The sequence below is a fragment of the Lepidochelys olivacea genome, assembly GCF_965140295.1.
Source record: "Lepidochelys olivacea isolate rLepOli2 genome assembly, chromosome: 2".
In the NCBI taxonomy this organism is placed as follows: Eukaryota; Metazoa; Chordata; order Testudines; family Cheloniidae; genus Lepidochelys; species Lepidochelys olivacea.
The window spans coordinates 256,073,470-256,090,476 of NC_140412.1; the positions used below are offsets into that span (position 1 = coordinate 256,073,470).

General features: G+C 44.5%; 2 protein-coding genes across 5 annotated transcripts in view; one reads left to right on the forward strand and one right to left on the reverse strand.

Annotated features, from left to right (window-relative positions):
- Positions 1-8,556, reverse strand: part of LOC311516087 (uncharacterized protein C9orf152) — a 29,535-nt gene extending 20,979 nt beyond the window's left edge. The window contains exons 1-3 of the mRNA XM_084619761.1: positions 8,468-8,556; positions 7,634-7,725; positions 6,732-6,927 (exon numbers count right to left, since the gene is read on the reverse strand). Coding sequence (XP_084475887.1) covers positions 6,732-6,780 — 49 coding nt within the window. The 5' untranslated portion in view covers positions 6,781-6,927; positions 7,634-7,725; positions 8,468-8,556. The remainder of the gene's footprint in view (positions 1-6,731; positions 6,928-7,633; positions 7,726-8,467) is intronic.
- XYLB (xylulokinase) overlaps positions 8,064-17,007 on the forward strand; it is a 145,590-nt gene continuing 136,646 nt past the window's right edge. The window contains exons 1-3 of one of the 4 annotated variants that reach the window (XM_084619757.1): positions 8,064-8,288; positions 11,889-11,971; positions 16,598-16,667. In XM_084619757.1, coding sequence (XP_084475883.1) covers positions 8,235-8,288; positions 11,889-11,971; positions 16,598-16,667 — 207 coding nt within the window. In that variant the 5' untranslated portion in view covers positions 8,064-8,234. Of the gene's footprint in view, positions 8,289-8,421; positions 8,532-8,609; positions 8,719-9,014; positions 9,161-11,888; positions 11,972-16,597; positions 16,668-17,007 lie in introns of those variants that run through there. The other 3 variants (XM_084619759.1, XM_084619760.1, XM_084619758.1) reach the window with 3 other exon arrangements.

Here is a 17,007-nt window from a genome sequence, read left to right on the forward strand (position 1 = left end):
TGCATAAGACATGCCTAGTTGCACAACATGATGGACCTGCGTTGCCCAAATGATCACTTTTGACTGGTGTTGGATTGCAAGTCACTTTGTTACTGGGGGGCAGGGGTAATAAAGTGTTGTTACCTTTGTTGTGTGAAAAATGGGCAGCAGAATGGTGTTTGTCATGCCATGATTGAGGGACTCACCCTCAACTGAACTGCACTCACTAAACTGAGGGCAGGAGCGCCAAAGGCCGGGGAGATGAGAGGGTTGGGATAGGTGTTTTTACCTGGTGGTGTGGGCTCTGCCTAAGGGTCCTAGACATCATTTGATCCTCCCCCTCTCCAGTGTGTAATGGAAGAGCTGATTAAGACTCAGTTGACAGTCGTTTGGTGCAGATCAATAGAGCTGAAATCACTGATAAGTAGGTCTTAGTATTAGACCTACTATGGGACAGTATCTCTGATGAAAGAGAATGCCCAGCCTGTGCTAGCAGTGAGGCTTCCCCCACTAACAGCTGCAGTCACTGAGAGCTGAAAGCTGTGTTAAGTGGTGGGACCTCAAGACATCCCTGAGCAGACAGCAGTGGAGCGGTGAGTGGATGGCATGGTACAAGAGATTTTTCAGCTGCTCTGTTCTGTGCAAGGAATAAGAATGCTGCACTGCCATCACTAGCTGAAGCAGGGAGAGATTGAAATTAAACTTGTTTAAAATAATTAAAAAATAGAGTGGTGATAGTGAATCATAGTGTTAGGGTACACTTAGATATGGATAGTTGTTTATAATTATAGAGGTTTAATAATTAATATATTTTAGATGCTTTTAGATGGTTATGGCTGATAACAAGATGGTGGTGGCAAGCAGTCAGAGTCAGAGAAATCCAAAATTGAGGTCTGGGAGAGATTGGGCCAATAGTAAGTAAGCAAGCTGAGGTGAAATAGAGGTCACTCCAAAACCCTGAAGGGAGGGGTCAGTGAAGCATAACACAGGTCTTCAATCAGGTCTGGCTCCTAAGGCACAGGTCTTCAGTCAGATCCAGCTTTGATTGACAGAGGGCTTAAATCTGATTGGTGGGAATGCTCAGGATTGTAAAAATAATCAGAATATGCCGAAATCTGTATATAAGGCAGAGAGCTGACAGGCTTTAGTCCAGTGGTGGGCAACCTGCAGCCCAGGTGCCACAGGTCTCATTGACTGTCCACAGGCACGGCCGCCTGCAGCTCCCAGTGGCCATGGTTCGCCATTCCTGGCCCATGACAGCTGCGAGAAGCGGCGTGGGCTGCAGGGACCTGCTGTCTGCCGTTTTCTGTAGCTCCTATTGGCCGGGAATGGCGAACCACGGCCACTGCAGGCGGCCGTGCCTGTGGACAGTCAATGTAAAAACTGTCTTGCGGCCTGCCAGTGGATTAGCGGCCGCAGGTTGCCCACCACTGCTTTAGCCAGTCCTGGTGTGAGTGAGAGGGAGCAGATGCAGGAGGGAAGAAAACATCTAAAAGAGCAAAATCACTAAAGAAGAAAGGAACAGAACAATGGACAGCAGAATATAAATAAAACAGAAGGACCTTTTCAGAGGAAAAGAAGACTATGGGAAAAGTAAGCACAGTGATTTTGATAATGAATTCAATGAATGGGTGTGTTTGAGATAATAAAGTTGGATGTCTGTGTATGTTTGTTATTATGTTTTTAAATGTTTCAAATAAGTAACTTGTTGCCAGCATTCTATACGTGAGTGGCCATTGCATATAGAATGTAACCACTGAAAAGCCTTTCTAGTCATATAATATCATGTTAAATACTTTAACATGTATCTGCGATTAGTTTGTTATCTTATGTGTCTTATAAACTGTAAGAACTTATTTTTTGTTCCAAATATATACTTTAGATTTACTGTATTAGGACATGTTGTGTTAAATAAAAGTTATTTTTGATTTCAAAGAATTGCTTCCTAAGTGTCAATCCTTTGAGCGGAGGGCTGTATCCATGTCCTCCCAGGGGTTAACATAATTAATCTGTTCTGGGGAGTTCTCCATAGGTTGGAGGGAAACTCCCTGGTAAAATCCTGTCAGTTCCTCTAGGGTGGGCCACCCCCTTTCATCTACCAAAAAACAGATAAATTACTGATATAGGCAGGCTGTTGTGGGGGAGCCTTAAGTCTGATTTTAGGGGTAACAGGCAGAGCAGTAAATGGAGCAAACAAAGCAAGCTGCCAAATGGCTGGTGAAGCAAGCAGCCGGATAGTGGAGCGACCAAGGTGCCTTACATCCTGCACCCCACTCCTGGTGGGAGGTGAACTCACATGACTGTACCTCTGAACTCTAGGTCTTCACTGACCAAAGACAACAGTTGTGAGTGGGGTGAGGGGGAGGGAGAGAGGGATGGACGGGCATGTTAAAGGAACTTTTGTTTGAACGTTCTCACCAACAGGACAGGGATGCCATTTGGGGGGGGGCTGGAGTCCCCCCCCCAAATTTCATACAGGAGGTGTGCAAGCTCCCATGTGGAGCTCTTAAGAACAGCAAGGCATTAATGTGAAATGTAAGTTCTGCAGAGGATGTGTCCCCCTGGGGCCGGGAGTCAGTATTTTGTTTACAAACAGAGGCAGGGTGATTAAGATAAGGATCTGAAAGTCTAGCCTCTAAAACAGGAATTCCTGGGCAGGGGTAAGGAGGAGGGATTGTTTTAGAGATAACACATGGGACTCAGGAAAAAATACAGCCAAGCCCTCAGAGCCAAGGTTACATTCAGAAAAGGGGGAGATTTGGGAGTGTAGGTGAAAGAAGAGGCCAAAACCAAAGGAAGGGGTAGCAGTGGTATAGGAAAGTTCCCACTCTACCTGTGGTACTTACAAGGCCCCATCACCGTAGTATCTGAGCGCCTCACAAGGTCTAACCTTTTTTTTTCTTCACAGCCCCTCTGAAGTAAAGCAGTGCTGTTATCCCCAGTGTACAGATGGGGCACTGAGGCACACAGACTAAAGGCCAGATTTTCAAAGGTATTTAGGCACCTAGTGGGATTTTCAAAAGTGCCTAGAAGGTTAGGTGCTTTGTAAATCCCACTAGATACCTAGCTGCATCTTTGGGTGCCTAAAAGGGTTTGAAACCCTGTCCTTAAGGCACTGGCCTGAGGCTATACAAGAAGCCCATGTGAGGGTGGAGTAAAACCCAGACCTTTCAGAGCTCACTCTCTATCTAGCAGAACAGCCTATCTCTCTGCTGCATGCTGCAAAAAAGGAGGACTCTGATACATGGGAACAAAACCTAGGTGGCTAGTTCTTTGAGACTCCAAACAGCCCCAGGAGGTTGGGATGAATGTCATGGTTGACAGCATGAAAAGCAGCACAGAGGTCAGTAAGGATGGAAAATGAGAGTCAGATGAGAAGAGATCACTTAACTCCCAAGGGGTGGCAGGTTCTGCCCCATGCTGTTTGTAGAGCAATGGCTGCTGTGAAATTTTACATTTTAATGGAAAACCATTTCATTTTGTCATTTTTTTGTTCTGAGTTCCAGAGAAGGAAAGAATCAGAAAGTGTCATATAAGTATCCGGATGTGTCTATGTCTCAAATTCTTAGGGTTTCAGCTGTATCTAGGCCAAGTCCAGAACAAAGAACAGAAACTGCGTCCACAGAGTCCATAAAAAGAAAAGGAGTACTTGTGGCACCTTAAAGACTAACCAATTTATTTGAGCATAAGCTTTCGTGAGCTACAGCTCACTTCATCGGATGCATACTGTGGAAAATACAGAAGATGTTTTTATACACACAGACCATGAAAAAATGGGTGTTTATCACTACAAAAGTTTTTCTCTCGCCCCACCCCACTCTCCTGCTGGTAATAGCTTATCTAAAGTGATCACTCTCCTTACAATGTGTATGATAATCAAGGTGGGCCATTTCCAGCACAAATCCAGGGTTTAACAAGAACGTCTGAGGAACAGTTGGGGGGGGGGGAAGGAAGGAATAAACAAGGGGAAATAGGTTACTTTTTATAATGACTCAACCATTCCCAGTCTCTATTCAAGCCTAAATTAATTGTATCCAATTTGCAAATTAATTCCAATTCAGCAGTCTCTCGTTGGAGTCTGTTTTTGAAGTTTTTTTGTTGAAGGATAGTCACTTTGGGCTGGAAATGGCCCACCTTGATTATCATACACATTGTAAGAAGAGTGATTACTTTAGATAAGCTATTACCAACAGGAGAGTGGTTTTGGGGGGCGGGGGGAGAAAACCTGGATTTGTGCTGGAAATGGCCCACCTTGATTACCATACACATTGTAAGGAGAGTGATCACTTTAGATAAGCTATTACCAGCAGGAAGGTGGGGCGGGGGGGGGAGAGAGAAAACCTTTTGTAGTGATAAACACCCATTTTTTCATGGTCTGTGTGTATAAAAACATCTTCTGTATTTTCCACAGTATGCATCCGATGAAGTGAGCTGTAGCTCACGAAAGCTTATGCTCAAATAAATTGGTTAGTCTCTAAGGTGCCACAAGTACTCCTTTTCTTTTTGCGAATACAGACTAACATGGCTGTTACTCAGAGTCCATAAAGTCATCAATTATTGTCATTATTTGTATTATTCACTGGGCACCATCTATGTGCACAGCACTGTTCAGAATATGCCAGAAAATGTAGTCCCTAAGCCAATGTGTATAAAATGTGTAGCCCTAGTTAAGATGGCTCAGATATTTAAGTATGAAGTATGTAGTTATTGAACACATGTTAATATCTATGAGTGGAGACGCTGATGGTAATAGAAATTTTACTGGATTAAGGACTGGAAGATTTGACCCTCCAACTTTTTTTCAAGAGGAAGAGCTGCCCAGAGCTCCTGTGCCTGTTTATTTTCCTTTCCTACCTGCAGTGCCCTGATATACCTCACAGTCTCAATTTTTTCCTCAATTTTAAAATGTGGAATTTTCTTGGTGTTTGGTTTTAAATATTCGCATGTGAGAACTGCAACTTAATCACTGTGGTGTTGTGCTTAAGAGCCTTCAGGAAAGTAACCAGCCTTTATATAGAAGCAAAAGTAGTGTTGCCAACTCTCATTATTTTGTCATGAGTCTCATGATAATTATTGTTTTCCTTAAAGCCCCAGCTCCTGGAGTCAAGTGGATATGTGATGATTTCAGCTTTCATTCTTAAAGAAAAATGAAGTTTCTAGCCCTCGTAGCTGTAGAAGAAGCTTTGAAATGTGACCCCAGTGCACCCTAGAGGCTCAACAAGCAGATGGCAAATAAAAAGAACACCAAATCTATTATTTTTACTTAATCTCATGATTGGCTTTAAATCTCTTGATTTTGGTGAGCCTGATTCATGATTTTTGAACATTTGGGATTCCCAATACTATGAAAGTGACTTGAAAGTGTCAGTTTCACTCCTGTTTAAGGTCAGTTTCTAGTCTATTTTTTGTAGTGAGGTAACATCCCTAGAGCCCCAGGCAGGTGCAGTATAAACTCAGGGGGCCTTGCCCTAGTAGGATGTTTCTAAAGTTAAATGATCTATTCGACGGTTGGTGAACTGCAAAAAAAGTGATAGAAAATAATCTAGATTTTTCTACAATTGTTTCAATTGCTGTATTCAAGAGTTAGTAACAAACTAAGAATATACATTAAAATTTTAAACCTAAGCAATGTACCTTAAGTGACTTGACACAAGATGTGAATATATTAGTATTAGAGCTGAGTGGGTCTAATATTTATTTAATTCTTTTTTTATATAGGAATTAGATACAGTATTCCTATCAGCTAATTGCTAAATTATTATCTGAAAAAAAAACACACTTAATTTTCAGGTTCCTAAGTAGCCCCTGCACAAGGGGAGAACGTGAGACAAAAGCCCACCCAGCGCACTCTGAGGAGGGTGCTTTGCTCATGATCTTATGCTTATGAATAAAGCTACATTTTAGTCACGGATATTTTTAGTAAAAGTCATGGACAGGTCACGGGCAGTAGTGAGACAAAAATTCACAGCCCGTGACCTCTCCAAGACTTTTACTATATACCCCTAACTAAAACTTGGGACGGGGGACCGCGGGTCCACTGCGGGATGGCCCGGGACCTGTGCTGGGGGTGTGGCAGCGTGCAGGCTGGGACCCCTGCTGGTGTGTGTGTGGGGAGGGGAGGCAGAGTTGGGGCCCCTGAGCCAGCACCGGCCTCTGTAGAAGTCATGGAAAATCAAGGAATCCATGACCTCTGTGACAGACACACAGCCTTACTTATGATCATGCTTGTTGTCTCTTTAAACTGTGATAGTCCCATTCACTTCAGTGGGACTTCTGCAGGTAGTAAACACTATGACCCAGATCCTCAAAGGAATTTAACTCCTAACTTCCCAGGACTATGCAAATAAAAGTTTGCAGAATCAGGTCCTAAGGCACAGGTTGCCAATTCTCTCATTCATTTGGAGAGAGGATCCCTCATTTTAGATACAATTTCAGGTAGCTTTTAAATGTTACTCTTTTTTGTTTAAAGATTTTTTGGGTGCATTTAGTTGAGATTTTAATAATTGTACTGTCAACCCAAGGCATTAAAAAAAAACATGCATCAGGTCTCCAAAAATCAGTAGATTGGATAAAAGTCATGAGATTTTTTAAAATTAAATTTGAGTTTTTTTTAATCTTCTGGGCATTGAGTATTTAGGGTTCAGGCTTTCAAGCTCTTTTCTGAAATCATGAGGGCTTCAAAGTTACTTAAAAATGATAACTCAGATTCTGAAGCGAATACTCACCAGCAACCACACAACAGAACCACTTACCCAGGAAACCTATTCTTGCAACAAAGCCCATTGCCAACAGTGTCCACATATCTATTCAGGGGACACCATCATAGGGCCTAATCACATCAGCCACACCATCAGAGGCTCGTTCACCTGCACATCTACCACTGTGATATGTGCCATCATGTGCCAGCAATGCCCCTCTGCCATGTACATTGGCCAAACTGGACAGTCTCTATGTAAAAGAATAAATGGACACAAATCAGATATCAAGAATTATAACATTCAAAAACCAGTCAGAGAACACTTCAATCTCTTTGGTCACTTGATTACAGACCTAAAAGTGGCAATCCTTCTACAAAAAAACTTCAAAACCAGACTCCAACGAGAGACTGCTGAATTGGAATTAATTTGCAAACTGGACACCATTAACTTAGGCTTGAATAAATACTGGGAGTGGATGTGTCATTACACAAAGTAAAACTATTTCCCCATGTTTCTCCCCCACCTGCTGTTCCTCAGACGTTCTTGTCAACTGTTGGAAATGGTCCACCTTGATTATCACTACAAAAGGTTCCTCCCCCCCTTTGCTGGTAATAGCTCACCTTACCTGATCACTCTCCTTACAGTCTGTATGGTAACACCATTGTTTCATGTTCTCTGTGTATATAAATCCCCCTACTGTATTTTCCACTGAATGCATCCGATGAAGTGAGCTGTAGCTCACAAAAGCTTATGCTCAAATCAATTTGTTAGTCTCTAAGGTGCCACAAGTCCTCCTTTTCTTTTTTCAGATTCTTATGCTAACTAAGATCATTTTACTTACTGAGATGGGGCTTTAAGAAAATACCGTTTATTCCAAGTAATGACAAAATCAGAAGTATTGGCAACACTGTATAATTATTGTTAAAATTAATGCTTTTTTAAAAAAAAATCCCTACCTGTGTTGTATATGAGACCTCTGCATCTGTGCAGAGACCCAATCACTACACGGTAACGCTGCTTAGATGCAGGTTTGATTGCAGGATCACAACTTTAGATTTTTAAAAAGATTTTTTAGTGTAAAATTTCTTTCCCTCTATCTCAGCTGTTCTCTCCCCCCCCCCCCCATCAGTGTCACATGCTGAGGGTGCATTAGGGCAAGTCAATGTCACTTGCTGAGGGTCCATTCGGGCAGCTCCCCCCATCAGTGTCACACATGCTGAGGGGTCATTAAGGCAAGTCCCCCCTGTCAATGTCACATGCTGAGGGGCTGCTAGGGCAGTTCCCCTCCCACCCCCCCGTCAGTGCCAAATGCTGAGGGGCCGTTAGGGCAGGTCGCTCCCCGCCCCCATCTGTGTCACACGCTGACCGGCCGTTAGGACAGTTCCGCCCCCCCCCCGCCTGTTGAGTGTGACGAGCGGAGGGGCCGGGCTCCGCGTGGGCTGTTCGGGCAGTTTCCCCCCACCACACCCACGCGCGCGCGGAGGGGCCGGGCGGGGGGAGGCCGGCTGCCGGTTACTGCAGCCTCTTCGCCTGGCCTTCTTGGAAATCCAGCCCAGCATGGCCGCCTCCGAAGCTCCCTGGTACTTGGGATGGGACTTCAGCACCCAGCAGGTACGGGGGCGGCGGGCGGCTCCGCCTCCCCGAGGCTCTCGCCGTTCCCCGGGCGGAGCGGCCAGGCCCGAGCCCCCGGCGGCTGGGTAAGGAGGCGCTGGCGGCTGTGCACAACCCGCTTCGGCTGTGAGAGGAAGAGCCCGAGCCCAGCCCCCGGTTTCCGCCCCCTTCGCAGTGACCTGACGGAGCAGCCGCTCGGGAGGGCGCCCGGCCCGGGGGAGGCAGAGCCTGGGCTACTCCCCAGTCAGTGTCATTAGCCCCCCCCCGCCCCGGGCCCTCTGCGTGTGGGGCAGGGGGTTCGTCCGGGAGCAGGGGCCGTTCTGTAGAAGGGGCCCGTCTGTGAGCCGTAAGGGGGTGGGGTCCGCCTGGCAGCCGGATGGGGATCCCGCCGCAACAGCCTGACTACCGTAGTCGCCCCCTGGGCTAGGAGGTGGGCCCTGCTGGCGGGTGGAAAAAAGCCCCCGCTGCGGGAGGAGTAGGGTCAGAGGCGTGGGTGGGGGCAGGTGAGGCGGAGACTCCGACTGCGTGCCTGGGCGAAGTGCAGAGTTCATAGCTGGACCTGTGCAAGATTTGGGGTTAGATTGGAGCCAGGATTTTGATTTGGTTCATGGAGGGTGGGGGCTAGGGTGACCAGCTGTCCCGATTTTATAGGGACAGTCCCGATATTTGGGGCGTTGTCTTATATAGGTGCCTATTACCCTCCACCCCATGTCCCGATTTTTCACAGTTGCTGTCTGGTCACCCTAGTGGGGGCAGGCACAAAGTCTGTCCACGTTTCTTGCGCTTCATCCCATAGTGCTGTTGGCAGATGACTTTGGCTGTTGTATCCAATGCTTCCAGACCGGGCGTCTGTGAAACTCGGGGCTTCAATGGTTAGAGTAACGTCTGCTTTTCTCATCTGTATTTTCCTTGCTTTGTTTTTAGCAATATATTTTTGATAATAAGCAAAATATTTTCACTGATATGCAGTAACAGTATCTAAATAGAAACTGCTGATCTCCAGAAAACTGCAAGTCAGTAGAAATTCTGACTGGATTCTCGGTTCACTGGGTTCCTGGAATTACAAATCAAAGGTCAATAGTACTAATGTCCAAATTTGGCCCACTGATTTTACATTATCCTGCCCCCCTTCAAACTGAAGAGAGGGAAATAAAGGGAAGAAGGGGTAGAAACTACTAGTTAAATTTCTGTCTCGTCACAGGTGTTTTATGTCTCCTGTGCTTTAATGTGTGCAGCAACATGCATACACACTTGAAGGTTGTGCACTTCCTAGCTTCTGTAGGCTGAACTCATTGCACGCGCTAGGGGCTTCTTGTATTCCTCCATTCTCTCTCTCCCCCAAACTCCCTGTGTGTCACCTTTCTATGCCCTTTTATTACTCCCGCCACTTCCTCTCTTATGCCAGAGGTTGTGTCCCCCTCATATCCCCCTCTGCCATGGCAGTGGCTTCTTGTGTTCCCCCCATTGCCCGCTTCTCTTATTTCTGTTAGAATCCAGGCTACAGTTTCCCCATGCAGAAAATTAAGCTTCTACCTTTGATATGTGTAAGCAGCAGTAGGTGATGGCAGAGAACTTTCTCTTCCTTAGCACCAAGCAGTCTGGGGACCCTAATTTTCCTCTGAATCAGGCTTTTTTGGTGTTCTGATTTGCACCAAAATCAATGGGGTTGTGCCCATGGATGCATAGAATAGTCTCTGAATTTTTGGAATTGATTGGATATGACATTCCAACATTATTGTGTTACTAACCAACAGAGAAATGCCACAGAATGTAGGGTCTCTCTTTGCTTGGAAGTATGCAGAGTTTACTTATTTGGGTCATGCCTAGTTGAGAAATCTGGGGAACTAATTTAATGAAGATATGTAACATTTGTCTGCACTGGAGATTTAAGCACAGATGTTGCTGCACTGGTGCAAACTATCACTGTGGATGTGCTGCAGCAGTGTAAAAAGTGATTTGTACCAGCATAGTTTACCAAATCAGGGTAAGCTATACCAGTGCGAGTCACTTTTTCCACTGATGCAGTGTATCTACACAGGTTTCAGAGTAACATCCGTGTTAGTCTGTATTCGCAGAAAGAAAAGGAGTACTTGTGGCACCTTAGAGACTAACCAATTTATTTGAGCGTAAGCTTTCGTGAGCTACAGCTCACTTCATCGGATGCAACACAATAATGATTTGCGTTAGTGCAACAGCAGTGGAGTGACATCGATGGTGACATGCTTCATCTCTCCACCCTCAAAATAAGCTCAGTCCATGTGAATTGCCAGAATAATATGCCACTCTCTGTACATTGTACAAAGTATGTTAAAAGTATGATCATGTGTGCTCCACTAGGCTACTTAAGTTTGACTGCCTGTTGGTTGGGCTTCAGTATGATCTAGGCTCTGTGATTGGAGAAAAAAAGTCAGAAACTTGAGACATCACACTGTAAATTCTGGATCTGTGATCCTCCCTCTCACTCTCTTATGAGAAAATAGTTAACGTTGCAAAAAGAAAAAGGAGTACTTGTGGCACCTTAGAGACTAACAAATTTATTTGAGCATCCGATGAAGTGAGCTGTCCCGAGTGTCCTGAGTGATCTGGCAGTAGATGTCAAAGTTCCTGCAGTTGGAGCACAGCTGTAACTGCACAGCCTCCTCTCCCCACAGACCTTGGAGATCCACCACCTCCAGCATACACCAGGCAGAACCATGTTTTCTGCATGGAGCCAGCACAGTCCACTGGGCAGTAGCTATGTTAGCTCTCCACCCCGAGCAAACAGGAAGAACAATTTCAAAAATTCCCAAGGCTTTAAAAGAGGAGGGGTGTATACCTGTTTACCTGGCTGCAGGGCAGTGGAGTTCAAAACAGTGACCTGAGTGGTCATGGTGGGCGTTGTGGGACACCTCCTGGAGGCCACTTGAGTCAGCGTAAGCAACGCAGTGTCTACATTGACAATGCATCACCTTAACTATGTTAACCTAAGCGCTACGCCTCTTGCTGAGGTGGTTTTATTAGGTCGGCGTAGCGGGTGAGTTGCAGCGGTGGGAGGAGCATTGTAGTGTGTACACCTCCATAGTTAGGTCCATGTAAGCTGCCTTACATTGACTTTGTTGTGCAGACAAGGCCTTACATTTTTGTTTTTAAGTGAAATCTGAGATTCTGGAGGGCAAGGTAGCACTTCAGAGAAGTGCTGATATGGTGCATGGACACACATTGGCTGTTTCTGAACCTTGCTGGTATTATACAAATGACAATTGTCCAGAAAAAAAAATTCTTCCCATCAGTGACTGGAAAGCTCTTCCTTATGTATGTGGGGCCTAAGCTGTTCACGTCTGCATAATTTAAGCTGTCATTTTAAAAAAGTTTCTCATTTTTACAGTTGCTAAGATGAACTTCTAAATGTGAACCAGATATTACTGACATAGCATTGCCTTCCTGATTCTGAAGCTAGCCAGCTGCAGTGCTTCGCTAGTGCTTATAGTAATTTTGGGTACCCAGTTTGAGACACCTTGAAGGAGCCTGGTTTTCAGAAATTGCTGAGAACCCACTCTTTACAAACGATCCTCCTTTTGAAAATGTAGGCCTACATTTTTGTTCACTTTTGATTTCTTTCAGCTTAAAGTTATTGCCATTGATGAGCAGCTGAGAGTCATCTATGAGGATAACATTCATTTCGACAAAGACCTTCCGGAATTTGGGTATGTTTTTGAATTTTATTCAGTTAGTGTGATGTTCAGTCCAATGTGGTGTACCTTTGAAGGGCCTTCACCCCAGTTACACCCCATGGATCTACTGAGTGTGGAGGCATGAACAGAGTTTCCAGCTTGTCTCTGTGTGTGGTATTTGGCCACACTGCAAAGGTGATGTAAACGCTTGTGACGTTTAGTGCTGTTCTTAAAGCCTCAGCTCCTGGAATCCTCTGATTGCAGGAGAATCTCAGCTTTCATTTAAGAAAGAAAGATGTTAGCTTTCATGATTGTGGCAAAAAACTTGAAAACATGAAGTGAGTGCATTCTAAAAGACCAGAAACTGAAAAGCAAATACCAAGTACCCCCTAATTTATCATTTTTTTTTAAAAGCTCCTGATTTTTAAGCCAATCTCATGAGTTTTTTGGGGATGGCTCATGAATTTTGAAAATTGAGGGTTGGCAATACTGCCTTTGTGTTTGGGAAGGGGATGCCATGCCAACACCAAATAAGGTTTGGAAAGGACCTTTCGGAATATGCTGGAGTAGATCCATTGACCAAAAATGCTCTCGGGATGTAGGAGGGTAGTGCCTGCTACTCCAATCTGTAGTCTGGAGTGTATACATTCCATCTTGCAAGCTCACAGACTTTTCGCACAAAACCTGTTTGCTCAAATTTTATATGACAAGAAGTGGATTTCACCCATGCTGTGATATGAAACCTTTGATGGTAAACATTAGGAAGTTAAAAAGGTGTTATGACTGACAGACCAAGTTTAATTGGTGCATCAAAAACTCCATGTCCTTTATTTAAGAACAGGATTTAGGTGCCGGATTAGCTGTTTGCATATGCACTTACTCAGTTTATATGAGTAAACTTAATAATCACAAATAGCTGCAGTAGGTGTACAGTGTGGCAGTCTGACAATGTCCTATAATATCTTGAGTGAACTTTATTGAATTAAGTTAAACCTTATTGAATTAATGTTAATAACTTTGGGGTACATTGTATTAGAATGCAAATGTTTATGTACTATTGTGAGATTGTATGGGACTTCTTTATCAGGAAGACAAGATTAATGCAATATCTGGAAGATATTAGGAACTTCAGAAAGTCTTTTTGGAACAAAATGTGGATTCCCTAGGAAATCGCTTGGGGTGATGGGAATGCAAATTCATACTCTGAAGCCAACCTTTTGAAGATATGCCCTGGAGGGAGAGACCCATTGTGTACTAATTACCTGCTTCTGGAAACTCCAGTTCAGAGACCCCTGAACTAAAAGGGACTGAACATTGTATGAGTGTGCTTGTTCTCAGCTGTAGCTGTGATGAGCTTGTAACCAAAAGAAAAGGAGTACTTGTGGCACCTTAGAGACTAACAAATTTATTAGAACATAAGCTTTCGTGAGCTACAGCTGACTTCATCAGATGCATACAGTGGAAAATATAGTAGGGAGATTTTATATACACAGAGAACATGAAACAATGGGTGTTACCATACAGACTGTAACAAGAGTGATCAGGAAAGGTGAGCTATTACCGGCAGGAGAGCACTGGGGGGGGGGGGGGGCGCGGGGGCACTGGTTTTTAATGTTATAATTCTTGACGTCTGATTTGTGTCCATTTATTTTTTTTGCTTAGAGACTGTCCAGTTTGACCAATGTACATGGCAGAGGGGCATTGCTGGCACATGATGGCATTTATCACATTGGTGGTTGTGAAGGTGAACGAGCCTCTGATATTGTGGCTGATGTGATTAGGCTCTATGATGGTGTCCCCTGAATAGATATGTGGACACAGTTGGCAACGGGCTTTGTTGCAAGGATAGGTTCCTGGGTTAGTGTTTTTGGTGTGTGGTTGCTGGTGAATATTTGCTTCAGGTTGGGGGGCTGTCTGTAAGCATGGACTGGCCTGTCTCCCAAGATCTGTGAGAGTGATGGGTTGTCCTTCAGGATAGGTTGTAGATTCTTGATGGTGCATTGGAAAGGTTTTAGTTGGGGGCTGAAGGTGATGGCTAATGGTTTTCTGTTATTTTCTTTGTTGGGCCTGACCTGTAGTAGGTGACTTCTGGGTACTCTTCTGGCTCTGTCAATCTGTTTCTTCACTTCAGCAGGTGAGTATTGTAGTTGTAAGAACGCTTGATAGAGATCTTGTAGGTGTTTGTCTCTGTCTGAGCCATTACCCTCTGATCCCACTGAGGGTTACGAAAAGAAACTACACCATCTGCTCAAGAAACTCCCTGAAAAAGCACAAGAACAAATCCGCACAGATACACCCCTAGAACCCCGACCAGGGGTATTCTATCTGCTGCCCAAGATCCATAAACCTGGAAATCCTGGACGCCCCATCATCTCAGGCATTGGCATCCTGACAGCAAGATTGTCTGGCTATGTAGACTCCCTCTTCAGGCCCTATGCTACCAGCACTCCCAGCTACCTTCGAGACACCACTGACTTCCTGAGGAAACTACAATCCATCGGTGATCTTCCTGAAAACACAACCCTAGCCACTATGGATGTAGAAGCCCTCGACACCAACATTCCACACAAAGATGGACTACAAGCTGTCAGGAACAGTATCCCCGATAATGTCACGGCAAACCTGGTGGCTGAACTTTGTGACTTTGTCCTCACCTATAACTATTTCACATTTGGGGACAATGTATACCTTCAAATCAGTGGCACTGCTATGGGTACCCGCATGGCCCCACAGTATGCCAACATTTTTATGGCTGACTTAGAACAACGCTTCCTCAGCTCTCGTCCTCTAATGTCCCTGCTCTACTTGCGCTACATTGATGACATCTTCATCATCTGGACCCATGGAAAAGAAGCCCTTGAGGAATTCCACCATGATTTCAGCAATTTCCATCCCACTATCAACCTCAGCCTGGACCAGTCCACATATGAGATCCACTTCCTGGACACTATGGCACTAATAAGCGATGGTCACATAACCACCACCCTATACCAGAAACCTACTGACCGCTGTACTTATCCACATGCCTCCAGCTTTCATCCAGACCACACCACATGATCTGTTTTCTACACCCAAGGTCTACGATACAACCACATTTGCTCCAACCCCTCAGACATAGACAAACACCTACAAGATCTCTATCAAGCATACTTACAACTACAATCCCCGCTCGCCCCCGCTGTCCTGCTGGTAATAGCTCACCTTTCCTGATCACTCTTGTTACAGTCTGTATGGTAACACCCATTGTTTCATATTCTCTGTGTATATAAAATCTCCCCACTATATTTTCCACTGTATGCATCCGAAGAAGTGAACTGTAGCTCACAAAAGCTTATGCTCTAATAAATTTGTTAGTCTCTAAGGTGCCACAAGTACTCCTTTTCTTTTTAAGGATACAGACTAACACGGCTGCTACTCTGAAACTTGTAACCAAAAGGACTTCCTTACAGTGGGTGGGGGTGTTGAAAGACTTATCCTGCCAGAACCCATGTTAGAATTGGGATGTACTCTGGTAGGCTAATTAGCATGCATGTAGATTCTTTTATTGTTTTTCGTATGTTTTCTCTGTATTGCTTTGTACATTAAGAATAAAGTAGGCCTGCTTAGAAAACTCTGTGTGGCACTTATATCTGTAGCAATCACTCTTATCATTCTCTAAAGAGAAAGCAAGCAGGTTTGTTTGGGAAGAATGTTTAGGCTGGGAATTATGCAGTGAAGGCAGGGAACTGTAGGTCAGAAGGGAGAGAGACAGATGTCTGCATCCAAGAGAGGCAACAAGTGGGGAGCTGGAAGACTGAGAGTTGGTGCCTTTGCTGAACCACCGAGGGGAGATACAGGTGCAGTTGCCCTGAACTGTGACATAAAGTATCATGCACACACACATTTTGCACACTAAGGCTTTGTCTGCACTACATCATTTACGGTGGTGCAGCTGCACTGATCCAGCTATCAGGCACCAGCAAAGCAAGCACTTGCTTGGGACGGCACATTTCTAGGGGCAGCATTCCGGCGCCAGCCATCATAGGCACCGACTCCATGGGTGCTCCGGGGCTGGAGCACCAACTGGGAAAAATTGGTGGGCAGCTCCCCGTGCCCCCCCCAACACAGCACTGTCTACACCAGCTCTTAGGTCGGTATAAATTATGTCACTCGGGGTGTGGATTATTCACACCCCTGAGTGATGTAAGATGTACCGAAGTAATTTATAGTGTAGACAAGGGCTCACTTTGGATCGTCTTTGTGTGATATTTGGCTTTTAGTGTCAAATTGCCTTGTAGGACACCAGCATGAATATAAAAGACCAAGAGTTTACTGCTGCATGAGATCTGTGCAGGCGGACCCTTCCAACTATGCAGAGCCTCAGTGACTTCAAAGTACTGAGCAAATGTAGGAGTCTACCCTCTTAGATCTCACTGCAGGATCAGGGACTTCTTTATTTTTTTTTCTCTGTGACTAGTCAAAATATCAAAATGTTAGTTCCAGAGAGCAGGCTGAATTTTCTAACTTTGTTTTTATCCTTGCTGTGTACTAAATAGTACTGTGTGTTCTTTGATCATAAATGATCATTTGAAAAAACTGCTTGGAGGGTGAAAAATGAACCAAATGTGAAAAAAGACAGGTTCCCCTCCCATCTCAAGAGAAAATACTGTCTTTCTGCAGGACTCATTGCGGTGTCCACGTCCACAGTGATAAGCTGACAGTGACTTCTCCTGTGTTAATGTGGGTCAAGGTAAGAACATGTTTTAATTTTGGTTGCCTGAGTATATTTGTGTTCTTATGATTCATCTTCTTAACTCAGGATTATAATTATGAGCAGCCATTAAGATTGTCATTCAAGCTAAGGTGTTTCGTTTGCTTGTTTTCTATTTCTTTTGCATGCAGATCTATCTCATTGAAATGCAAATTTTCACATCATGAATAAGCGAAGCTGGAGTTCTTAAATTGTTATGCTTTTGTTTCTTCACTCTCCATTGTTTTTAATACTAGATACATGAAAAATAGAAGTTCTTTCATCACTGATTTTGAACGGATTTCAGCCCAGCCATGAATAAATATTGCATCTGCTGGAT